The 26,900-nt window shown below is 40.7% G+C and overlaps 1 protein-coding gene across 2 annotated transcripts in view; it reads left to right on the top strand.

The window, feature by feature from the left end:
* LOC120515924 (tolloid-like protein 2) overlaps window positions 1-26,900 on the top strand; it is a 361,663-nt gene that overhangs the window by 196,379 nt on the left and 138,384 nt on the right. The window contains exon 3 of one of the 2 annotated variants that reach the window (XM_039737298.1): window positions 13,040-13,120. The exons of the other annotated variant lie outside the window; for it this stretch is intronic. Coding sequence (XP_039593232.1) covers window positions 13,040-13,120 — 81 coding nt within the window. The remainder of the gene's footprint in view (window positions 1-13,039; window positions 13,121-26,900) is intronic. 2 annotated transcript variants of the gene reach the window in all.

Genomic DNA, 26,900 nt, shown 5'->3' with positions numbered 1-26,900 from the left:
TGAAAACAGTGAAGAGTAAAAAAACTGGCGAGTTACCCACAGTAGGCTAACATATTTTTTTAAGAATGTTTTGGAATCACAAACACAAAAATAAAGGTCTGGGTAGCCATACTCGGGTATACTTGAAAATCAGTAATCAAAAATGGAGGAATGGTGTCTTTTCAAAGTGAACTCAATACAGACCTGAATTACAGTGAAACAAGATGGTGGTTATATAGAGGTAGGACAAGAAGTGATGTCAGGAGAAGCCGGGATAGGAAGTGAGGTCATCAGGCGAGATTTCTTTCTGTAGGTCTGCAGAGGAGGAAGGAGAGAAAGTGTTAGCTGACAGTGCCAACCCCTGGTCCAGCGGATAATCACACTTATTCAGACCCATAAACTGTCTCCCATGAGCATGTGTGTGACAAGAAATAAATGCCAAAATGTTAGAATCCCTGTACGTATAATAACGTACAATGAATTTTATTTTTATTTAATGTTGGTAATGTCTAAATGTGCATAATTTATCAGTTAACTATATTATAGGGATGTATGTAAAGGAAACTCGGGTGATATATTGGGTTTGCTGCTATCTGCAGTTTCAGGCATTTGAAACGTATCACCCATGGACTCGTGGGTTCCTACTATAATTAGTTTTTCTGTTTCCAAAACCATTAAGTGAATTTAATAAATTTAGAAGAACTCCACTTCTTTGGATGGTGCACAGTTTGTTTCTTTTTCTTAAATATATGAGGAACAATGCAAGGATAATGTAAAGCAAAGAACCCACAATACTACTTATGAAGCCAGCTAAAGTGAATTTTTCACATGGTTTACTTTAAAACTTACATCCTGTTGGAGATAAATAAGCTGGCCAGACAGGCACCTCTTGGGAGATTATTAAGTGAGTGTGGTCCCTACAATAGTCTCAGGTGGTCTCTAATTCTCCTGCTCAGTGTGGTTCACTTGCCTGATGGTAGCAGAGAGTGAAATGATCATAGGTTAGTAGAAGCCAGTAGCTGTGATACACATACTGATGATGAAGAAGTGATGTCGGCAAGCTACAGCTCAAAGAATGTTTAGATTATTTCATAGACCTGCATGTCCAATCGCTACAGTGGTTATGCTAGCCATGATTCTGAACACTGAAGACTTTGCTCAGCTTGAGGTGGTGGACTAATGCACGCAGTGTGGGCTGCAGGCCAGTATTTTTTATTTGAAGTTTAGCTCTGTGTGCATGTTTTATTGTATTAATTTTATTTCAGGTCATGCTGTTTTTTACACATTTGATTCTTCTTAATATATAGCTGTATATATATACTCAGCAAAAAAAGAAATGTCCCTTTTTCAGGACTGTGTATTTCAACAATAATGTTTTAAAAATCCAAATAACTTTCCAGATCTTCATTGTAGAGGGTTTAAACAATGTTTTCCATGCATGTTCAATTAACCATAATCAATTAATTAACATGCACCTGTGGAATGGTCGTTAAGACCTTAACAGCTTACAGAAAGTAGGCATTTAAGGTCACAGTTCTAAAAACGCAGGACACTAAAGAGACTTGTCTACCGACTGTGAAAAACGTCCAAAGAAAGATGCCCAGGGTCCCTGCTCATCTGCGTGAACGTGCATTAGGCATGCTGCAGGGAGGCATGAGGACTGCTGATGTGGCTAGGGCAATAAATTGCCATGTCCGCACTGTGAGACGCCTAAGACAGCGCTACAGGGAGACAGGAAGGACAGCTGATCATCCTCGCAGTGGAAGACCACGTGTAACAACACCTGCACAGGATCGGTACATCCGAATATCACACCTGCGTGACAGGTACGGGATGGCCACAACAACTGCCCGAGTCACACCAGGAACACACAATCCCTCCATCAGTGCTCAGACTCTCCGCAATAGGCTGAGAGAGGCTGGACTGAGGGCTTGTAGGCCTGTTGTAAGGCAGGTCCTTACCAGACATCACCAGCAACAACGCCGCCTATGGGCACAAACCCACCTTCGCTGGACCAGACAGGAGTGGCAAAAAGTGCTCTTCACTGATGAATCACGGTTTTGTCTCACCAGGGGTGATGGACGGATTTGTGTTTATCGTCGAAGGAAATGAGCACGTCTGGGACCTGTTGGATCGCAGGGTGAGGGCTAGGGCCAATCCCCCCAGAAATGTCCAGGAACTTTCAGGTGCCTTGGTGGAAGAGTGGGGTAACATCTCACAGCAAGAACTGACAAATCTGGTCCAGTCCATGAGGAGGAGATGCACTGCAGTACTTCAAGCAGCTGGTGGCCACACCACATACTGACTGGTACTTTTGATTTTGAGCCTCCCTTCATTCAGGGACACATTGTGAAACATTTTTAGTTTATGTCTTATGGTGTTGACTCTTTTAGTGTTCATACAAATATTTACACATTAAGTTTACTGAAAGTAAAAACAGTTGAAAGTCAGAGGACGTTTCTTTTTTTGCATATATATACAGTATATACAGTGATTTAAAAGTTGATCAAATGTCCAAAAGGGAACAAATTTAGGAGTTCATTCATCCATCTGTTTTTTCTTAGCATCACAGTCATTGTTTAGTGCAGTAGTGTTGTCTGTTAACATACAGATCCTGCAGATTCAGAAAGTATTCACTATTTATCGTGTTGCAGATTTAATTCTAAATGGATAACTTTGCTCTTTTTGTCCATCAGTCTACAGTCAATAACCCATAATGACAAAGTGACATGTTTCCTAAAAGCATTACAGGTTTTTTTAAAAGTCAGATACTGAAATCTCTCATTCATAAAAGTTTTCAGACCCTTTGGTGTGGCAGTCCAGATTGTGCTCGGGTACCTCCTGGTTGTCTTGATTCTCCTTGAGACTTGTCTAGAACTTCATTGGCGTCAACCTGTGGCAACTTGAATTGATTGGCGATAATTGCAAAAGGCAAATGTGCACCTTTGTATAGAAGGACCAGCAGTTCACACTGTACTAGGACAGGCTTGATAAAACTTCTTTGAGTGAATAATCAGGCAGGAGGAAACTTGTCCATTGCATCTTTAATGATCTCTTCAGCAAATGATGACGAGGGAGCATTCATCACAGTAATCTGTAACAGAATGATCAAAAGAGTAAGGGCAGAGGCCATTTTATAAACAACTGGATTTACATAACAATGCTGATTAATGCAAATATTTACTCTGATTGGTTCATTGGGTTTACACCCAAATGACTTATTGAAATGAAAGTCTATTCTACAATACTCTTGTTCTTCTTATATCTCTTAGGTTCAGCTATTTGCCTTGCGATCTCTGCGCATGTGACAACTGTCTGTCTGCAGGTCTCTTAACTCTTTCAGGGCTGATGTTGACTTTTGTCAAAATTCAGGGGTAGAGGAGAGTAATCGGTTGGAAATGTTTTAGTTCGACTCTTTTTGCTAGAAGGAAAGTTAAGTAGCTCTCTTGATTTAATCTCAATTCCCTGCGTGAGTAGTGAAGAGCAAACAACCTCTAAAATGGCATTGACATCTGACGAAAGACTATAGCGAATGTGCAAATTTAAATACTCCATGGACGTTTTACGTATTATCACTGAATCAGACTCTGACTTGTCGGACATAGAATTTGATGCAAGTGATCCGGAGATGGGTATCAGAAACAAAAGTGGGGTACCAGCATCAGCTGATCAATCCCCAGCTGATCGTGGTGCTGAACACGTTTGTGTGGCTGATGTGCCTAGAGCAGCGTTCGCCTGGGAGGACCACCACTTATGATGACAAGAGGTACAAACTAGATTGCGCCACACTGCGACTGCCACTGCTGCCCACCTGCTGTGTGAAGACAGCCAGCCCACTGTGCATTCCTGCTGGCCATCAAGGCGCCCCCACACAGCCATTGCCGCCAGAGATGCCAAACATGTGCCAACAGCACATAGCGACAGATGTTGTGTGTTGATTTATGTGTGAAACTATCGCTTTGTGTGCTTTTCAGAAAACTGAGTTTATCCAGCCCTCCAAAAGAGTTAATCATCTCCTAGTACAGGAGCTCTCAAAAGTTAGTCCTGGGGACCCCCTGTGGCTGAAGATTTTTGTTCCATCAAGCTTCTGTTTTTAATTGGACTCTGGGCTAATTATGTGAACTGTTATTTCCCAGATTGTGTGGTTTGAGAATAATACAGAAATTAGAAACTAAGTTTGGCTAAAACAATATTAATATATAATAAGCAGTTATATTAGAATAATGTATTGTTTTCTTTCTAATAATATTTTCATCTTGATTTCCATTTTACTTTTCCAGGTGTTCTCATTGTTTATTTAATCTATTGTTCAGTAAGTAGTTGCAGCCTTTTATGATTCTGTGTTGTTTGCCTGGGTGTCTGCTCTGCTCGTTTTTAATTGTCATTAATAAGATACAATGAAGGGAGCAAACTGCTCAGAGAAAGGACAAAACGTAATGAAATCAACAAAAGAGAGTTAAGCATTTAAATCTATAGCAAAAATACTTCTAAATGTCTTATATATGTAAAAATCATGCTGCTGTGCTTTTCAGAATGTAGAATAAGTGAAGGGAAACAAAAACAGGTAATTAAATGAGACCAGTGTTATGAGTTGTCACTGATTATGATTATCTGGTTAAAACTAAAACCTGAAGCCACAGTGGCCCATGACCGACTTTGCAAAACCCTCTTCTAGTACATTTTGTGTATGTCATCAACCATTCTCCTAGTACATTCTTGTCTTTTATTACCTTAACCAATTTCAATAGTTCTCTTCATGACATTTCTCAGACAGATGCTTATATATTTCAGTGTGCACTGCAAACCAAATTGCTTAACCGTTATTACCTCTAAATTATTCTCTTACAATGTCAGGACAAAAACCGAGCCATGATGTCCAAGGAACTCTCTGTGATCAAACTGTGATGAGGTATTGGTCAGGACAAGGGGATAAAAACATTTCTAAAGTTCTGAGTGTTCCCAGCAGCACAGTACCCTCACAAATGTGAAACAGAAGATGTTTGGAACCACCAGGTCTCTTCCTAGAGTTGGCCTTCCAGCCAAACTGAGTAACTGGGCAAGCAGGGCCTTGGTCACGGAGGTGAACAAAAACTAGGTGGTGGTCACTCTAACAGAGCTTCAGAAGGCCTCTGCTAAGATGGGAGAACCCATTGGAAGGGTGATCATCTCAGCACCACTCCATCAATCGGGAACATATGACAGCACGCTTGGAACTTGACAAAGGACATTTAAAGGAAGAAAGATTCTCCGGTCTGATGAGGCAGAAATTAAACTCTTTGAGCAGAACTCCAAGCAATATGTCTGGTGAAAACCAGGAACTCATCACCTGTCTAATACCATCCCTACAGTGAAGCATGTTGGTGGTAGTGGCAGTATCTTAATATGGTGGTGCTTCTCAGTGGCGGTGACATGGAGGCTGGTCAGAATTGAGGGAAGGTTGAATGTTGCCACATACTGAGAAGTCCATGAAGAAAACCTGCTCCAGAGTACATGGGACCTAAAACTGTGGCGAGGAGAAGAAGACATTTATATAACGCTTTTCTCACTACTTAAAGTGCTTTACCTATAGAGGAGGTCCACTTCAACCACCACTAATGGGAAGCATCCACCTGGATAATGTGACTGCAGCCATTTTGTGCCTGTACCCTCACCACGCAGTAGTTATTAGGTGGTGAAGGGGTGAGAGAGAGAGCCAGTTAGAGACAAGGGATGATTAAGAGGCCAGAATGACCAGGCCATGATGGGAAATTCAGGACATTGGGATACCCCCTACTCTTTTTGAAAGATACCCAAGGATCTTTTATGACCACAAAGTGCCAAGACCTCAGTTTTACATCTCTTCTGTAGTGCCTTTTTTATGTCCCCATCACTGTACTTGGACATTGGAATCCACACACGGACCACAGGGTAAGAACCCTCTGCTGGCCTCACCAGCACCTCTTCCACCTCTCCTTGGTCTCCCATTCAAGTACTGGCCGCACCAAAAAATGCATAGCTTCAGGAGGATTACTACAGTATTCTGATGTGCATGTGGTATGGCTGCTGACAACCTTTCAGCAGGACAGTGACCCAAAGCATACAGGCAAGACAAGGCTGGAGTGGCTTCAGGACAAGTCTCTTGGTGTGCTTGAGTGGCCCTGCCAAAGCCCAGACTTAAACCTCATAGGGCACGTCTGGAGAGACCTGAAGATGGCAGCTGACTGATGTTTCCCATCCAGTCTTAAAAGAAATTGAGTGGATCTGCCAGGAAGAACGAGATAAACTGCCAAAATCCATGTATTGCAAAGGTTGTAGAGACATTCCAAGAAGACTCAAAGCTGCAATTGTTACCACTGTGCCTTCTACAATGTACTGAATCAGGGGTCTGGAAACTTTATTAAATGTAAGGTTTCAGTTTTTGTTTTTTAATACATTTGCAAACCTTTCTGAAAATGTGTAGCAAAAAAAAAAATAGCAAAATTATCGATTTAGGATTAAATTTACATCACAATAAAGTGTGCAGAAAGAGATGGCTCCTAATACTTACTGAATCCACTGTCGTTAATGCAATTTTAGGGGGCGGCGGTGTGTGAACATGAATTGTGCCGATGAGAGGAGCTTTAAAATGTACTTTAAATCTTAGTTTAGGACAAAGAGGATCAGATGTATGAGACATTAGGGACTATTATGAGGTCGATGACAGCTGGTTTGATGGCTCCCACGTGGGCAGGAGAAACTAGGCAGTCCACTCAGTTGTTCCTTCTTCTAGACATTCTGCTGTATTTAAACACACTTTTGTTGCCATGAGCATGTTCGTAACTATACTTCAAAAATCATTTTTTCCAAATCATTACTTTAAAGGAGTACTCCACCAAAAAATGATATTTTGCTTAAATGCTACTTACACTGTGTGCTTTATAGTGACAGCTGGGAAAATTTCTCACATTTTCATGCAGAAAGGAGGTAAGAAAGTTTATTATTCAATGGTTGCAGTAGGAGGCCTATATATGACAACAGCAAACAATATCAAAACGTCCATGAAAAAATCTCACGTTACTCATGTCACATAATCTACATGCAAAGTCACCCAGTCGCTGTGGGCGGCATGAACCAGGAGACTGGACAGAACTGAGCTAAAGCTGACCACAGCCAAGTACACAGAAGCCCTTCATTTAATCCTGCTGTGAAGCACTCTGGTCTTCAGGCTGGGCCGAAAGTTTTTCACAGTTTCACAATGGCCGTAAGCTCAAAGACAACACAGGAGCTGCTTAGGGACAACTCTGGGAATATTCTTGAAAGACCCAGCAAGAGCCCAGACTTGAACCCAATTGAAGAGAGACCTGAGCATAGCTGTCCACCAGTGGTCTTCATCCAACCTGGCAGAGCTTGAGAGGATCTGCAGAGAAGAATGGCAGAAACTCCCCAAATCTAGGTGGGCAAAGCTTGTCACGTCAAACCCAGGAAGACTCCAGGCTGAAATCTCTGCCAGAGGGTCTTCAACTAGGGCCTGCATAAAGGGTCTGAATTCATATGTCAATATGATATTTCAGGTTTTTACTGTAATACATTTGCAAAAGTTTCTACCATCCTGTTTTCGCTTTGCCATTCTGGGGTACTGAGTGTTGCTTGATGAGGGCAAAAAGGAATTTAAATTAATTTGACAAAAGGCTGCAGCTTAACAAAATGTGTAAAATGTGAGCAGTGTCTGAACACTTACTGAATCTGTTGTTTGTTCCCGGTTTGGTAGTTCATTACTCTGTTGTTTGCACTGTTGTTGTGTGATGTAATGAGTGCTTTCTATACTTCTTAATTCATGTATCGTGAAATGCAGAGTTCTTTACAAATAAAATGCCTACGTACTCCATAAAGTGCACTACATTCACCAGCCACTTTATTAGGCACACCTTGCTAGTACTATGTTAGACCCCCTTTTGGCTCCAGAACTGCTGTAATTCTTAGTGGTTTAGATTCAGGAAGATGCTGAAACATTCCTCAGGGATTTTGGTCCATATTGACATGATAGCATCACACAGTTACTTCAGATTTGTCGGCTGCCCATCCATGATGTAAGTCTCCCATTCCACTACATCCCAAAGGTGCTCTACTGGATTGAGATCTGGTGACTGTGGAGGTCATTTGAGAACAGTGAACTGATTGTCATGTTCAAGAAACCAATTTGAGATGATTTGTGCTTTGTGACATGGCACGTTATCCTGCTGGAAGTGGCCATCAAAAGATTGGTACACTGCGGTTATAAAAGGATTGGACATGGTCAGCAACAATACTCAAGTAGGCTGTGACATTTAAACGATACTCAGTTGGTACTGAGGGGCCCAAAGCAGGTCAAGAAAATACCCCCACATCATTATACCAGCTCCAGCCTGAACTGTTAAAACAAGGCAGGATGGATCTCTACTTTCATGTTGTTGATGCCACATTCTGACCCTACCATCTGAATGTGGCAGTAGAAATTGAGACTCATCAGACCAGGCAGCGTTTTTCCAATCTTGTGTTGTCCAATTTTGGTTTGCCCGTGCAAATTGTAGCCTCAGTTGTCTGTTCAAAGTGGACAGGAGTGGCACCGAGTGTGGTCTCCTACTCTTGAAGCCCATCTGCTTGAAGGTTCAACATGCTGTGTGTTCAGAGATGTTCTTCAGCATATCTCAGTTGTAACAAGTGGTTTACCCTAGTTACTGTTACCTTTCTATCAGCTCAGACCAGTCTGCCCATTCTCCTCTGACCTCTGGCATCAACAAAGCATTTTCATCCAGAGACCTGCCGCTCACTGGATGTTTTCCCTTTTTCAGACCATACTCTGTAAACCTTATAGATGGTTGTGCATGAAAATCCCAGTTGATCAACAGTTTCTGAAGTCCTCAGACAAGCCTATCTGGCACCAACAACCATGCCATATTCAAAGTCACTTCAGTCTCCTTTCATCCCCATTCTGATGCTCAGTTTGAACTTCAGCAGGTTGTCTTGACAATGGCTACAGGCCTAAATGCATTAAGTTGCTGCCATGTGATTGGCTGATTAGATATTGACATTACCAAGCAGTTGACCAGATGTACCTGTTAAAATGGCTTTTTAAAACTTTTATAAAGTTTTGACTTTATTCAGGAATGACTTTATATATTCTGAAAATCATTGTAATTGCCTGTTTCGCAATCCATAGGGCCCTGTATAATAGATATATAAAAAAAAAACGGCTAAGGGGATAGACATATAGATAGATAGGAAGGAAAGGCACTATATGATAGGCAGACAGGGAAGCTGCTATATAATAATGAAATTACTGTTATTACTATATAGATATTATTTATTTACTTACTTCCTACAGCGTAAAGTCACGAGTGCAGTGCTTCCCATGTACATATACAAAGTTCAGCGATGGCAAAAGTACGTTCTTGATCCGATGTAGAATAGTCATCATGATTTGAGTTTGACTCTGTTATAGCATGTCTGAGAAAATAGCAGTGTCAAATGCGGCGGCTGGACTCATCTGGAATCGAACCCGTAAAGTTCAGACTACCAGTCAAGAGCTGATATCGTTGCGCCACCACAGTGCTCTTAGCAAATGTGTGTCAATATCGCATTCTAACACGGGTTGTTTTTCTGTAGTTATATTTTTGAATAAAAGTGCACTTGTTCTATTATATTTGTACTTATTGTAAAAGTGTTTCTTTGATATTTGGATTTCAGGCTTCACACATTATAAGTGCCATGTCTACATTTTGTCAATTATGACTAAAACATGAAATACGTTTCTTTTTTAACGATGTGTGTACATAGATCTATGTACACATGGAACACACATGAAATGCAAGTGTTCCAAATAACGATATTTTATTTATAAAAAGTGTCATTTTGCTTGACTTCTCACCCTATACAACTCCAAGCAACTGACATGCAGGTAAACAGACTTGAGCTGAGAAAACTGTGCGCCGCGGGTGGATGTGATAGTAGGCTGCTTGCTGTTTGCTGCTTAGCCACAAATTTAAAAGACAAAAGACGTGACAGAGAGGTGTGAAGTGTTTTAAAGTGGGACGGATCTACGAGTTTTTTCGTAGGCTCTGATAATTCTAGTGTTAAACAATGCTCAGTTGGTACTAAGGGGCCCAAAGTGTGCCAAGAAAATATCCCCTACACCATTACACCACCACCACCAGCCTAAACCATTGATACAAGTGTGCATTGGGGACTGCTTATAGGCTTTAGTTGTTGTAATTTCTCGCTCATCCACAGGAAGACGCTGTATCCTAATGCCTCTTCCCTTCCTGCCGCTGCAGACCAGGGGCCTCATGCATAACGCCGTGCATAGAATTCACACTATAAAGTGGCGTGAGGACAAAAGTGGAAATGTGCTTATGCACAAAAAAATCCAGATGCATAAATCTGTGCGTTCGCCAGATTCCACGTTCTTCCACTCCATAAATCCCGGTCAGCGTGAAAAGTAATGCACTTGCACGCGCCTACTGTCACACCCCATCTCATCCCAGAATTACGCCTCTTAATATAAACAGCCCTTAAGCTCAGTGTTCTGTGAAAATGTAATGGCAAAAGCACGGGGGAAAATAGAAGAATTTCAGCAAATACCAAGTGGAGGCAAGGAAAAACGTTCCGTTTGTTGGTTTAAACAGTGGTATAAACAACAAAAGGAAGTTGATCAAGTGACATAGAGTGTCGGAGAAACTCGAAAGCTCAAGTTCACAAAGTCGCAAAGTGCCCAAAATAAAAATGTTGTCAGATATCAAAGTCGCTGTGAAAAGGCGAGTTGTAGCCCAGTGTCCAAGTGTCATATGAAAGCTTATTAGGGTACAGAGAAAAAAAAAAGGCACACCGTGGGGGAAAAAAGCACGAAATGTCAACTTTAATCTCGAAATTTCCACTTTAATCACGTAGTTTATTTTGTCATTAAAGTAGAACATTATAAACTTTATCTTAAAATTGTTTAATTAACCAGTTTCTCAAATCCTATCGTAAGTAAAGTAGCACGTTAAATGCTTTGTTTTGTATTTGATCTTCTATGTGCTCTATGTGTGTGAATCACTACATACTTCTTAAACAGGCTTTCTCATCCTCCAACAGGACACAGAATCCATTACATTCGTAATATTACAGCTCTCTGAAAATATAAAATACTGAGATGTATACGTGATATCATTTTCATGATGATAGGAGTTTAAAGCATGTTATTAAACATGGGAACACAGTGGCACAGTGGTTGTTCATGTCTCATGCAAGATGCTTGCTGCACTGTGCGCGACCTTCGATCAAATACTTTATTGTAGCAGTACTGTCTCTTTCAAACGTACTAACCCCCAAATCCCATCCTTACTTTTCTTTCTCCAAATACTCAATCGCCACACAATCAGCTCTGTAATAGACGTTAAGCCATCTGTAAGCTGAGAACGCCGATTTTTCAAAACTTTTAAGAAACATTCAAATATTTTCATAGTACGTGTTTAATTATTCTATCCATCTATCCTTCCAGTGTCACGCCAGCACCAGCAAGAATACAGCGCAAGGCAGGAACAATCCGTGAATGGAGCACAGGCTCCTAGCTAGCGCTGCTGCACCGTGTCCTGGCATGTTTAATTATTAACAATATAGATTATTTAAATGACATTAAAGTTTTATCTGTATAATATAATAAACATTTTACTACATTTCATCTTAAAAATGATATCGTCATCATATGCAAATAGGCGCATTATAAAGTGTCTCAGGTTGTGCAATGTTATAACTGTATCGCAAGTTTACAGTGAGGTGATTGTACTAATAAGTACAAACAGTTCTGCAAGGAGCACTTGATGGACTGATTGAGTACATTTAGAGTTCTTGGGACGAAACTGTTTGTGAACCGCGAGGAAGGGAAAGGCTCTGAAGCGTTTGTCGTATGAGAGCAGTTCAAATAGACAGCATGGCAGAGGCAGCATGTGCTTGATGTTGTATACCGATAATTCTCTTTCTGATCAGCTGCTGTGATTCCCCACTCAGATACAGTGATATAAATACTCCGAGTGGTGTAGTGAGAGTGATATGGAAAAAGATGATCTGCTGTGGCAACCCCTAACGGGAGCAGCTGAAAGAAGAAGAAGGTGCAGTGAGAGTAACAACGTTAAAGCAGCTATTGTATTTAGTATAGTTTGACCATTCTGTGGACCATTATATTGTTACAGGTTAATTACAATCAGATGCATTAAACTAATAAACAATATGCGGTTCATTTCAGTGTATTTATAAAGCCAAATCAGGGATGTGGATCTAAAAAAGAAAGGGTAACCACACAGGAACGGTACCACTGCTTTGACGCTGGGTGCCACCAGTCTGCAAAACCGAGCACAGAACTTGTGTACGGCAGGGTATGAGCTACCGTGGAAATATGCGTGACTTTACACCAAGTTTAGGTTTTATACATTACAATTTGAATGTGGAAATGTTCGTACGCAACATTTATGCACGTATGCACTATTTATACATGAGGCCCCAGATGACTGACAACCTCACCGCCTCTGACATCACTTCCAGTGTCCATCCACCTGGACCTGCTTGTTCCTGCTTGGCCTGTATTTAACTGCAAGTTTCACCATCTTGGGAGTCTGTTCTCAGATTTCTGTCCATGGAAATGTTTTCTGATGAAAAGCATTTATAATTTTTTTGTATTTACAATATAGGGGGTCGCAGTGTCGCCCCAAACCTTTATCTTGTCTTGTCCTCTTTTATACCATATACAGTATCTTGTATCCCATGTTTACATATTGTATATTAAACTTAGAATTAGGTTATTTCTTATTTCTGAAGCAGCTTTCTTCATGGTTTCTGAAAGTGTTTTTTAGAAGAGCCCTGGCCTCATTATGTGCACGTTATTTTATATGCATGTGTGCTTCTTTTAATTTTCTAAATTTTGGTTCTGTGGTGCTCAGATGTGATAGATGAAGATGTACTGAGCTGCTACAATGTGAAGGATTGCACTTCATTTCTAAGCAGATTTCTCTTTGTCTTGATGGTTTCTGAAAGTGTGTAACATGAAGGTGTCCCTAACATCTCTGTGTCTCTCTGTCTCTCTGCTCTCTTTCAGGTGGTTTTGAAGAACAAAGCCGCTTTCTGAACCAGAACTCTAGCACGTCAGCAAATCTTAAAAACAGAAAAGTTAAAAAGGGTAATGTGGTACCCCACCCAGACCTTTGGGTATCTTTAATATTTTTTTATTAAATGTTTTCTGCCATTTCAGTGGTGTCTATTTCACGCTTGTGAATGTGCTTCTCTTAACTATTGCTAGAATATTCCAGTGTGCAGGAGGTTGGTGTTGGGGGCTTTTGTTTCAACACCTGTTTAAATGTGTCCACTGAGCTCTCTGTTAGAAGCACAGAGACACAATTGTCCATTTTCACATCAGTGGACTAGACTAATTAATGGCAATAGTGCTTCTGATGCCATCTTGACCAAGGTTATGGGTGGGTCAGAGTGCAATGCTGGTTGTCAACAAGCACAGTTTATCATGCTAGAATACAGGTGGAGTTTTTGGGAACAGTTGCAAGTCCGGCCCAGTAACAGCTTATTCATTGGCTAACATTGCATTTCCTGTAATATCGGCACTGCAAAGACCACTGAAAGACGTGTACAACTTCACGTTAAAAGTCAAAGAAAAGTGAGTGAAAAACATCATCAGGAAGAGAATGTGCCTCGCACTTGTGCATATCTGAGATACCTCAACAAGCAGAAGGTCGGTTCACCCGTATGGAGGAATATTTCGGACAAAATGAAATAAATAAATAAATGCGTAAATAAATAAAAGTACTGTGAAATGTGAGCATAAATAAATAAATGTGTCACGAAATATGTTTTTCGTTGCTTATTTATTTATTTCATTTTGTCCGTAACATTCCTGCAAACCGTCATGAAATACGGCTTGAAATAAAACTGTCAGTTTCACTCATCAAAGTTGAGAGGGTGGGCTCTAACACGCCCTCTAGTTACTGATTGGTGAATCGATAGCACAAGAATTAATTAGAAAAATGCTTACTACTGCCGATTAAATGGATTCTGCCGAAGATATTACGTATTTCAGAGAGAGAATTGAAGATTTATCGGAAGAAATTACAATGTTGGCGGCCCTTTTAGAACTGAGTATTTGACCCTTGTTTTACGAGTAGAAAGTCAGTTGCATATTCGCAGCTACTTTTTCAAACAACTGTACAGCTCTGATCAGTGGTAAAGTTGTTCAGTTCAAAATATTAGGTGGAGCTGCTTTGGGCATTCCATGTCAAAGTACCTAAACTAATACAGCCGTTGCAGCTTACCGTATATCAAACTGGCTCATTCGTCTTGTGATCGTCTTCTCTGATACATCATACAAATCTGCACTCTGTCGTACTTTTAAACCGCATAACAGAAGGTGTTCTATTGACTCAGCTGGAATGTCAAAGGATGGACGTCCAGAGCAGGGAACTGCATCACCTGAACTGGAGTGTAGTAGAGTCCTTTCCACCTGTTCTTCGATAATTTCAAAAACAGTTTCATCTATATCGGAGTCTAAAAGGGCGCCAACATTGTAATTTCTTCCGATAAATCTTCAATTCTCTCTCTGAAATACGTAATATCTTCGGCAGAATCCATTTCATCGGCAGTAGTAAGCATTTTTCTAATTAATTCTTGTGCTATCGATTCACCAATCAGTAACTAGAGGGCGTGTTAGAGCCCACTCTCTCAACTTTGACGAGTGAAAGTGACAGTTTTATTTCAAGCCGTATTTCATGACGGTTTGCAGGAATGTTACGGACAAAATAAAATAAATAAATAAGCAACGAAAAACATATTTCGTGACACATTTATTTATTTATGCTCTCATTTCATGACATATTTATTTATTAAGGCTGTCATTTCATGACACATTTATTTATTTATGCTCACATTTCACAGTACTTTTATTTATTTACGCATTTATTTATTTATTTCATTTTGTCCGAAATATTCCTCCATACACCCGTTGAGCTTCACAGCCTACCACTAAATAATCCTGAGGTACTGCAGCTGTGGAATTCAACACACGTTTCAGCCCTTTGCGATTCGCTGATTTACAATTACAATTACAATCCTGTTCGCGAGTTTGCCATCAATAATTGCAGCCAGTCGTCAACTTATCATCTATGCAGTTTACAACTGCCCAACTTACAACTGCTACCGCATCTCGCGTCTGGCAGTGTGATTGTTGCTAAACTGGGCATACGACAATTTTCACCACGCCAGCTGTTTTCTCTCTGCTATCTCTAGTCAGTGTTGCTGTATGCTGGGACTTATTCATCTCGACCTCAGTTTATTACCTGCTGCAGCTTCAACTACGTTCAGTTTATTATCTAACTCTAGCAATAAACACTGAACAATAAAATAATAATCACTAACATAAATGTCCGCAACATTCCAGTTTAGCTTTAATGCATGAATGAAAAACCCTGTGAACGGCCTTCTGAAAGCGATGTAAAGTTTTGTCCTACCGGGGTCCTGATGCATGTGTTAGAACTTGAAGTGACTGATACATGTACAGCCTTACCTGCATATGGACAGCTGCCGCAAACAACAAGACTTACTAGCTCTCCAAAAGCAGACCAAGCAGTTAAGCTACACCTATGCCAATCACCAAAGCAGGTGCCTGCTCACTGCAGTTTTTTATTGGAGGGGGGTCCCCCCTCAACTGCCAACCCCTGTGGGAATACGGCAATCACCCAAACCAGGTGCTCTTACCACTATACCTGGAATATATTATCATGGAGATTCCTATATTCGTTACATGCTTAGCTTCAGGTGGATGACCTTTTCTAAAGTACATATGGTATGGCTTCTGGCTCAAAATATAAGCCGAGCACAAATGGGAGTGTTGTTAAAATAATATTAATACAACCTGTATAATAGGCTACCAGGTGACTCTCTGTTTTAATATGTTCATTGGTCTCTAGTTCGATGTGGTCAGGTTTGAATGGAGTGGCCTTCTTCATGAACAGAGCAGCTTAGAGACATTTTGGCTCTGCACACCTCAGCTTTATCCATTTCTAATTGTTCTTGATATGTCTCTTGCACCAGTGAGGGTTTGGTTCCCTGTGCCTCAGCTCAGGAAGACTCAGTGGCCACTTCAGTCCAGCTGCCAGCCTGTTCATGTCCTTTCAATCTCTGCCACCTGTATTCTCCCAGGCTAGCTGGTAGTCAGATCCTGCTTTGAAATTTCATCTTGAGGATATCAACATGCAGAAGCCTTATGTGATAAATGGATTGGCTTAAACATTACTAAAATTAAATAAGTATAAAGATAATTTGACAAATAACAGCAGTCAACAAGTATTTATCACCATATATGCTGTCAATATTTTTTCTCCTTTCCACCATCATTTTCTGTTATTCAACATTGTGGTTATTTATGAGGATTGTATCCAGAAGGCACTGGGAGATGTGTCGCATATGACGTCCCCAGACTGACCATTTTAAGGTTGACGCTCTCATCCCTTTGATTATCCATGATCTGGATGTTGGTAGTTTTCAATGCATTATTTCTTTTGGTATAATTCAGGCATTATAAGACTTCACTTTTGTTTAAAGATTGTAGTTTTTGGATTAGCTTTTAGGATTTTTTTTCCAAGATCATTTTGTCTTCCCAGTTCCGAACTTGGAATATTTTCTTACCACATCACTTCTCCTGAGTCCAATGTAGACAGAACCAAAGTAAATACAGGTAAAATTCTGTTACAATGAATTCCCAGGGACCTAAAAAATATTTTGTTGTAATGAGATTCTGTATTTGTAACTATAGTGCTTTCTTTAACTTGTGCCCAGGCGTTTTAATCTCCTCCTGCATACAAGTTATGCTGACAAGAATTTTTCTCAGCATTTCCTTGCAATAATGCACTTTTAGGGTGCGAATGATTCCCAAATCCAATGGCTGAAGCACTGCTGTGCAATTGGGTGGGAGGAATTCAACGCAAACATTATCTAAATGCGGAAGCATGTTGTGGGCAGAACAGTTATCATTCAGGAGCCGAATCATCCTTTTCTTCTTCATATTATGAGGTTTCTGAAGTCTTTTGACAAGCTGAAGTGCGTCCTGAAGCGTGATTGCAGCATCTATGGAAGATTTTTTGTCCATTGCTGGGGCCGGACAAAAACAGGCTCATAGCGCTGCAGTGAAGCCACACAGAAGCAAATCATAAAAGATCATGGTTGCGCTATAAGTCCCTGTCTTGCACCCCAAAACACGAGGCTGAGTCTCAGTGCTTTAGCAAAACCAGTTTTATTCTGCTTGAAAAAGGAATGGCACACTTATTTATTGTAGCGTGATTTGCCACTCTGCTATATACAGACACAGCAGTCAGGCAAGCAGCACTGGCCCGCCTTTATGACCATGGCCCGACTCTCCAGGAGTTCCATCCGGGGGATTGGGTCATGGTATTGGTTCCCACCTCTCACTCCAAATTGCTTGCCCATTGGCAGGGCCCTTATGAAATTAAGGAGAGGAAGAGATTGGTGGACTATTTGAGGAAACAACCCAATCATCGACCAAGTGAGCGGGTGTACCATGTGACCTTGTTGAAATCATGGAAGGAGAGGGATCCCGATCCCTCATCTGGTCAGCCCTGTTCACTCCTTGCTCAAACAGATCCCCTAATTTCGGCGAGCAATTATCTTTTAGGCAGAGGCAGGAGCTGGAAACAGCTATCCGCTCCATCCCAGAAGTGGTGAGTGAACAACCCGGCCGGACCTCTCTGGTTGCGCATGACATATTGACTGAGCCGGGGGTGATCGTCTTAGACTCCCGGAGGCAAAGAAAGCTGAGGTGGAACTGTAAATCAAACGAATGCTGGATCTAGAAGTGATTGAGGCAAGATTTAGTCCCTGGTCTAGCACCATCGTCTTGATTGCTAAGCCCGATGGCAGTTGGAGATTTTGCAATGACTTCCATCAGCTTAATCAGGTTTCCCAGTTCGATACTTATCCCATGCCTCGCGTGGACGACTTCCTCGATAGGCTGGTACCAGCTAGGTTTCTGACCACACTTGACATGACAAAGGGGTACTGGCAGGTTCCTTTAGGAAAGGCCAAAGCCGTGTTTAGCACCACTAGCGGACACTGGCAGTATCATGTCCTTCCATTCATGTTACACAGGGCGCCTACAACTTTCTAGCGTCTGGTGGACAAAGTGCTCCGACTCCATAACACATATTGTGCTGCCTACCTGGATGACATTGTCATCTATTTCAGCACATGGAAGACACACGTACAGCAGGTCACAGCGCTATTGCGGGCTCTAGGAGAGGCCGGGCTTCGAATCAATCCCAAGAAATGTTTCTTCGGGTTGAGAGAAGCTAAATACTTGGGCTACTTGGTGGGCTGTGAGGCCACAGTCTTCCAAATTAAATGCCATACTGATATGGCCCAATGCGCGAAACAAGCAGCAGCATCATTTCTCGGTTTGACTAGGTACTACCGCTGGTTTGTGCCTCGCTTCTCTGAGAGAGCGACGCCCTTGACCGACTTGACCAAGAAAAGAGCTCCCAACGTAGTGGTATGGTCTGACAAGGCGGAAGCTGCATTCGGTGACTTGAAAAAGGCTCTAACTTCAGCACCTATATTCATAGCCCCTAATTTTTATCTTTCATTTGTCCTCCAGACGGATGCTTCCGACACAGGCTTGAGAGCCATGTTGAGCCAATGCGTCGACGGTGTTAAACACCCTGTAATGTACCTAAGCCAGACCCTGTTGGACCTAGAGACCAGGTATGCAGCGGTTGAGAAAGAAGCCCTGGCGATTACGCAATTGCGGTACTACCTCTTGGGTTGGGTGTTCACTCTGGTGATGGACCATGCACCCCTAAAGTGGATGACCCTTCACAAGGAGTCGAATCCGCGAGTCACCAGGTGGTTTCTTGACCTGCAGCAATACAAGTTTTTGCTCGTTCATCAGCAGGCGTCTCTTCATGCCAACACTGACGCCCTCTCCCGGGCTTATGACCTCTTGGTACAGGCCACCCGAGCTAACAGGTCTGGGCTGGGGTGAGGGAGTCTTGTCACACACATGTGAATAGGAGGCAGCTGAAGGGCTTGGAGAATAATGGTAACACATCTGCCCAGGGGGTGGCAAGGTGCACTAACACTCTTTGTAAGTTCCCTGCAGACCTTTCCCAGGAAATCCCACCAGGAGCCACTGCCTTGACACGCCACTTCCGGTCCTGGCCCCGAGGACAACATCACTTCTGGCCCTGAGGACGACATCACTTCCCCCAGACTTCCTATAAAGCCTCACTCCCTTCCTCTGGAATTCAGTTCTGTTTTGGACTCTGTGTTGTAAACTTTACTTGCTACCAACATTTTTACTTGTTGCAGCCTGGAACACATTATAGGGGTGGATGCCCCAAACCTTTACAATGTCTCGGGTTTCTTCTTGTCACGCTGGCAATGTCTTTTTTCTTTTTGCCGCAATCAAGAGCTGCAAAAATTTAGTTTTTTTTTTTCTAATATGAACTGTTATCGTCTTTTCGTGTCTGCCATTTCTATAGGAGGGTGACAATGAGTTAAATTCCAATGGATGTTTTTCAAATGTTGACGAACAATAAGCAAAAAGTATCACTGAAAACCGCAGGAAACAAAAAAGGCAAAAAAAAAAACAGTACAAGAAAAGTTCAAAGAAAGAAAATTAAAATGACAGTGTTTCTGTTTGGGGATTGTTGTGAACAACTGAGCTGCGGCCACAGAACTAACTGCTCTGTGAATGTTTCATTCTAGCATTTCAAGGTCTTTTGGGCACTTCGTTGTAATGAAAGTATCTGCTGCATGTACTTCGTAGTAACGAGATTTCTATAGACTCACGTCATATGCGTAAACTGTCGCGACCATTAAAATAATTTGTTGTAATGAAAATTTTGTTGTAAAGATATTCGTTGTAACAGAATTTTTACCTGTAAAACCTTGGATTACGAGTAACTTGGTCTGCAAGTGTTTTGCAAGACGAGCAAAAATTTGTAATAAATTTTAACTTGATAAATGAGAGCGAGGTCTTGCAATACGAGTAGTACGTATAAACTTTGTCTGTCGAGTGTCACCTGATCACAACTGAGCCAATGGTGGTTCGTCTCTCTTTCTCGCTACGGGATTGTGGGTAATCATCTCCCATGCTCGGTCTCAGTCGGCGTGCCTCCCTCGTATAGTCAACATCCGTACGAGCATATACTGTTTACTATAGCATTAAGACCACATGTGTGTGCGTAAAGCGTTTTTTTATTTTGTGTCCAAGTGTAATGACTGTTCTTTAGTAACTGTACTGCAACAAAAAAAAATTTGTAGAAAAGCACCACCCAAATAAGGCTGTAGCAGTGTGAGCAATAACTCTGTTTAACGACAATGTAATGTCACATTCCTGCAAAATCCTCAAAAGAAGGCAAAAGTAATTGCCATTGGACAGATTCCTTGTTAAAGTCGCAAAAAAGGAAAAAGATTCCAGTTAGCCAACTGATAGCAGCGATTCCTTTAGTTAGAGTGAAAGTCGTTCTACACAATAACCCTCCTCCTCCTCTCCTCTCTCTTGTCTCCCTCACACTAGCCATGATTCTTTTCAAAGGTAAAGTGTAGGTTAATTTGTTTTATGTATTTTTACTTAATATTTTGTATTAATTATTTTTATATGAATATTTTAGGTTGTAGAACAAATCATCTGAGTTTCCATTATTTCTTATGGGGAAATTTGCTTTAATATTTGAGTGCTTTGTATTACCAGCACGTTTTTGGAACGAATTATGCTCGCAAATCGAGGTTCCACTGTACTTAAATACTTAAATAGAACTTTATTTGTCCCCGGGTGGGGAAGGGGGATTTCTTTTTTCTTTACAGGAACTATTCAGATAAATAATAAATAAATAAATACACACACACACACACACACACACACACACTATGGTCTGAACACACACCAGAATGACATAACCAGAAGAACATTTTTTAAAAAAGAGAGAAAAGTTTCTAACTTGGCCTTCTCAGTGAGACGCTATCCTGGCGTATTGCTGTTAGTATTCATTCTGCTGAATGATTCTTTGTGTGAAAGTCCTCAGTGTTAGTGTGTCACAGAGAGAGGATGTGCAGCATTACTCATAATGGCACTCAGTTTTGTTTTCATCTTCTCCTTTGGTAGGACCTCCACTGGTTCCAGAGTACGTCTCATAGCTGAGCCTGCTCTTTTAATTAGCTTGTTGATTCGGTGGGCCTCTTTTGAAGTGCCGTTACCTGCCCAACACACCATAGTGTAGAAAATCACACCGACCATCACAGATGTGTAGAAGACGTAAAGGATGTCACTTCCTACATTAAAGGAACGCAGTCTCCTAAGGAAAAGGAGTCTGCTATGCCCTTTCTCTTCTATTTGTTCTGTGCTCTGAGACCGGTCCAGCCTGCCATTGATGTTGACCACATAGTGAACACAAACCAATAAGAGTGCAGTTAGAGTCTGTGTTTTCAAAGCTCATGATTGGAGTGAAGGATGCATCGACCTGCCTACTCCATAGGGGTTATCCCGCCTTGACAAAGCTGATTTTTGATTTCTCCAGCACCAACAGGGAAACTTGGATGGTATTGAAGGCAGACTGTCCAAGAGATCAGACTTTCAAGTAAAAGAAATAAACTTACAGTTTCAACCTCAAGAAAAATTGTCTACAATCCTTCTTAACACTTTAAAGCATAAGAAGTATAACACACAGTAGTAAAATCACATTCCCCTACAGTATAACCATACAGTTTGTCTCATCATTGGTGACATCTGAAAAATTGATTCATGCTTTTATGTATATGATCACTAGCTAAGATAAATTTTGTCTGGTCCATTGGATGTGATTGTTTTAGACTTTTCACTCTTTTCAGCTTATGTAATATCACTGTAATGTTTCCTGTATTTGCCACATTACAGACCTTTTCACTTATTAAAAAAACTGCGGAAGATAAGAATTTGTGTCATCGTTATTTTCCTCTTCAGTAAGTGCCGTTTCCCCTCACACTGTTTTAATGCTGTGTGTTTCAAAGAGCGGAAACCGGGCACTTCATACTTTGCTGGGGGTCAATGTTATGTTATGGGTCATAAGGGAAATGGAAGGAAATAATTCAGCTTCTCTGAAAATAGCCGCCTCAGTTCCTCTAATTTGTTGAGAACCATTTAGAATGAAAGGAGTGGTTTTCACCTTGTAATGAGCGCTTTTACAGGCCACGCAAGTCCAGTTTTCAGATTACTCCGTTGTCCATTCCTAAGAAGCAACAGTAAAAATGTGTTTGTTAGCAGGTATTTACAGGATGCCTGCTGTTTGACTCGTGCTTCATTTTATCTTTCCCTTTATACACATTTATTGCCTTTTTCTTTCCGCTTGTGTGTTTTTACAAATTCCTGACTCAGACACTGGCCAGATCCCTGTCAGCATTTTTATTGGCCTCACAAAGCTTCCCCCCCCCACCTCTCATTGTGGCACCAGGCAGCCCTGAGGGAGTTCTTGAACATAGCATTGCCCTGGCAGTCTCAGGCTGTGCCCATAAACAGGCCCAATTAAGGTAAATTGGGAAAGACCCCCCTGAACACCTAAATAACTTCCAGCTGTTGCTGACTCTGCAGTTTTACTTTATCTTTGTAAGCAGGACACAAGTAAAACAACAAAAAAAAAAAAACATTCCTGTTAGCGATTAATAGAAACACAGCTCTGTTTGAGAGACCCGACTCATCATGTAACCAGAATAGAACTTTATTTGTCCCCAGGGGAATTATGGCTTTTTATAGATGCTCTATAGATAGATGGATAGATAGTGAAAGGCACTATATGTTAGATAAATAATGAAAGGCACTATATCATATAGATAGATCGATATGAAAGACACTAAAATATAGATAGATAGTGAAAGGCACTATATAATATATAGATAAATAGATAGATAGTGAAAGGCACTATATAATAGATGGATAAATAGATAGATAGTGAAAGGCACTATATGATATAGATAGATAGATAGATAATGATAGGCACTATATGATATAGACAGATCGATATATAAGACACTAAGATAGATAGATAGTGTAGCTGCTCCTGAACGTTTTCTCCTGGTACAGATAAGACCACACTCCGACTGATGTTTAAAGAGTATTTATTTGCTCTCTCTCTTTCTCCGCTCTCAAACACCGTGAAAAACTAAAATACAATAAAACTAGTAAATGAAACAATTAATGAATGGCGCAGGTGTCAGGATAACAAAATTAAAACATGCCGTGTGCGCCTTCTGACCAGAAATTCAAGAGTCTCTATTACAATCTCTCTGATTCTCCACTTCTTACAGTCTTATTAAAACTAAACAGCTCAGCGTCCATTAAGCGTGTCACAATGTGCATTTCCGCTCCACCCATGAACCTTATCATGTGACCACTGTGCCCTTCCATTCAGACCAACTTGCAAACTTATGTACAAATACATTGATTATAATATAAATAAAATTACAATTAGAAAAGCAATTATCAACAATACGATTGCACAACTATTATTATATACAACATAATTTACAAAATATATTTTACAAATTTAAACATCAAATTTACATATATATATATATATACACACACATTTTGCGACAGCTACAGATAGTGATAGGCACTATATGATATAGATAGATTATATAGATAGATTTGAAAGGCACTATATAATAGACAGTGATAGGCACTATATGATATATTTAGATCAGATAGATATATAGATAGATATGAAAGGCACTATATAACAGACAGACAGATAAACACACACACTGTGGTCTGAACACACATCAGAATGGCTAAAAGGAAGAAAATTCAAAAGAAGGAAAACGCCTGACTTGGCAGTCCCAGTCCCAGTGAGGCATTATGTAGATGTACTGCTGTTGGTATAAAGAAGCCCCCGTCCTGGCTGAAAGTCATCAGTGTTAGTGTGTCAAAGAGAGAATGTACAGCATCCAAATTAATAGCAGGTGTCAAATAAACAGGCAAATACCACAGAAAAGGTTTGGGGCAACCCCCCGTATACTTGAGAAAGGCTGCAAAGTAGGCAGTTAGATGCGAATTGTATGCAGAGTCGAGTCCATGACAGAACTGACTTGGATGAAAGAAAATGGTGGTTTAATGGTTAGGCACAGGAAGTGATGTCATTGGGCCCGGAACCATAAGTGATGTTGTCGCAGCCAGGCAGAATTTCCCATGACTGGTCTGCAGAAGAACAAGAGAGAGGGTTAGTGCACTCTGGGGTGGAATTACCCTCATTTGAGCCCTTTAGTTGCCGCCCATGCACACGTGTGTGACACAGGATAAGTGTCTGTGTGTCTGTCCAGTTGCTATGTCTCTGTGACTCCAATAGATAACGCATTACAAATATTAGCCCATCTTTTACAAGTCCCATTCCAAATGGCATATACTGTATCAGAGACATACGCATCGCATGGTGCACTACATAATCTAATCCTGAGGTCTACCTTGAATATTTAGATTTCGACTCCTCTTAGATCTGTAGCACGGCTCGTTGTTCATAATGGCACTCAGTTTTGTTTTAATTCTCTCCTTTGCTATGACCTCCAGGGAGTCCAGAGTGTGTCCCATACCTGAGCCTGCCCTTTTAGTTTTGCTTGATAGTTTGTTGGGCTTCTTTTGAAGTGATGTTACCACAATCCCACTGGCCATCACAGAGATGTAGAAGATATGAAGGATGTCACTACCCATATTAAAGGAGCACAGTTTCCTAAGGAAGAACAGTCTGCTCGGCCCTTTCTTATACAGTTCCACTAATCAGTCCAACCTATCATTGATGTGGACCACCAACTACTTGCAGCAGTGCAACACCTCCACATCCCCTCCCTAAATAGTGACCAGACATAGAAGAAAAGGTAATGAAATGCTACCTAGATGTGCATGGGATTCACAGGAAACCTGACATGAAACTGTGCAACTGATCTTAAGCATGCAACCGTGGGAATACAACTCTAAGGTGCCATCTTGGAAGACATAGGCAGCTTATAGTTTTTGGGAGTCCACAGTTATCCTCCTCCTATTGTTCTGAGCCTCCTTTCTCCTGTGCCATTCAGACAGCCCACTTTTATTTGAGACATTTTAAAAAGCACAAACAAATGTATGTTGTGGGAAGAGACCCATTATAATAAAGACCCTCAATGCAAAGTAAGTGCAGACTGACTCTAACTGAGAAACTGAATGACACAAGTGAAGATGAACAAGCCAGTTTAACAATCTCATGTTTATTACCACCATGCCCTTAACTCACAGCTTGTCCCAAAATCAGAGGCCCACTGTGTAAAAGCCATGTTATCATTTGCCTTTACATATTCAGTCTTCAGTAAACACCTTTAGTTAGAAAAGAGCCTGAGACTGCAATGACTAAGGAAATTGCACAAGTCACCGGAGGTGAGGGAACCCAGGGCCGTCCAGCCGTAACAGCTGCTACACCGCCTATTGTCACTTCCACTCTGCTTTTTTATTGTCTCTTTTTATTGCTTCAGCACCTCTAAATCTTAACTCTTTCATTGTGCTTGAGACTTTTAATTTCAAATTTGCCAGTTAAGACTTTATACCTTAAAATTACAAAAGTCATTTTGCAAATAGCAATTCTGCAAAAAGCAAGGCAGTAGTAGTAACCACATTACATTTAGTTGTTGTCAGTAAGGCACGTTTCATCTAAGTTCATACCTTAAGCACACTGTTTGAAGCTTGCTCTCTCTAGCTTAGAAGGGCTGCAGTGGTCTCTTAATTTGCAGGGTATGAGAAAGTCCTTTCATAAATTTGTATTAAGTAGACTTGACTGTTGTAGTGTGTTAATACTGCAACTGTTCAAAGCATTTGATTAACACGGTAAAATGAAATCAAAACACAGCAGTTACGTTTTAAGTAAATGAAGAAAAAATCATCATTGATAGATAGATGGAATGAAAGGCACTATACAAGAGATAGATAGATAGCAGCTATAATATAGATAGAAAGATAGATGGATAGATAGAAAGGCAATGTAAGATAGAGATAGAAAGATAGATAGATAGAAAGGCAATGTAAAATAGAGATAGAAAGATAGATAGATAGATAGAAAGGCACTATTAAATAGACAGATAAATAACAACAACATTTATTTCTATAGCACATTTTCATACAGATAATGTAGCTCAAAGTGCTTTACATAATGAAGAAAAGAAAAATAAAAGACAAAGTAAGAATTAGAATAAGACAACACTAATTAACATAGATTAAAAGTAAGGTCCGATGGCCAGGGAGGACAGGAAAAACAAACAAAAAAAAAAAACTCCAGACGGCTGGAGTAGAAAAAATAAAATCTGCAGGGGTTCCAGGCCACGAGACCACCCAGTCCCCTCTAGGCAATCTACCTAACACAAATGAAAGAGTCCTCTTTGTAGTTAGGGTTCTCATGGAAGGACTTGATGATGACGGTCATGTAGACTTCTGGCTTTTAATCCATCAATGTAGGAACATCACGGTGCTTTGATTAGGTGGTGGTGGTGCAGGTCACCACCACAGAAAACCGGGAAAAGAAACAGAACAGAGAGTAGGGGTTAGTACCTAGAAAGAAAAGTACTATCAGACAGATAGATGTGAAAGGCGCTAAAAATACATAGAATGAAAGGCACTATAAAATAGAAAGATAGTTGTGAAAGGCACTATAAAATAGATATGGCGAGAGAATAAAAGGCACTATAAAATAGACAGATAAATACATAGACAAAATGAAAAGCACTATATCAGACACATAGATAGATAGAATGAAAGACACTATAAAATAGAAAAATAGATGTGAAAGGCACTAAAAATAGAATGAAAGGCACTATAAAATAGAAAGATACATAGGAAAGGCACTATATAATACAATTCTGCAATGGCCCAAGTGTGTGTTTGGTGTGTGTGTGTGTTTTCC

This window comes from Polypterus senegalus, chromosome 1, assembly GCF_016835505.1.
Source record: "Polypterus senegalus isolate Bchr_013 chromosome 1, ASM1683550v1, whole genome shotgun sequence".
In the NCBI taxonomy this organism is placed as follows: domain Eukaryota; kingdom Metazoa; phylum Chordata; class Cladistia; order Polypteriformes; family Polypteridae; genus Polypterus; species Polypterus senegalus.
This window is presented reverse-complemented; position numbering and strand designations above follow the sequence as displayed.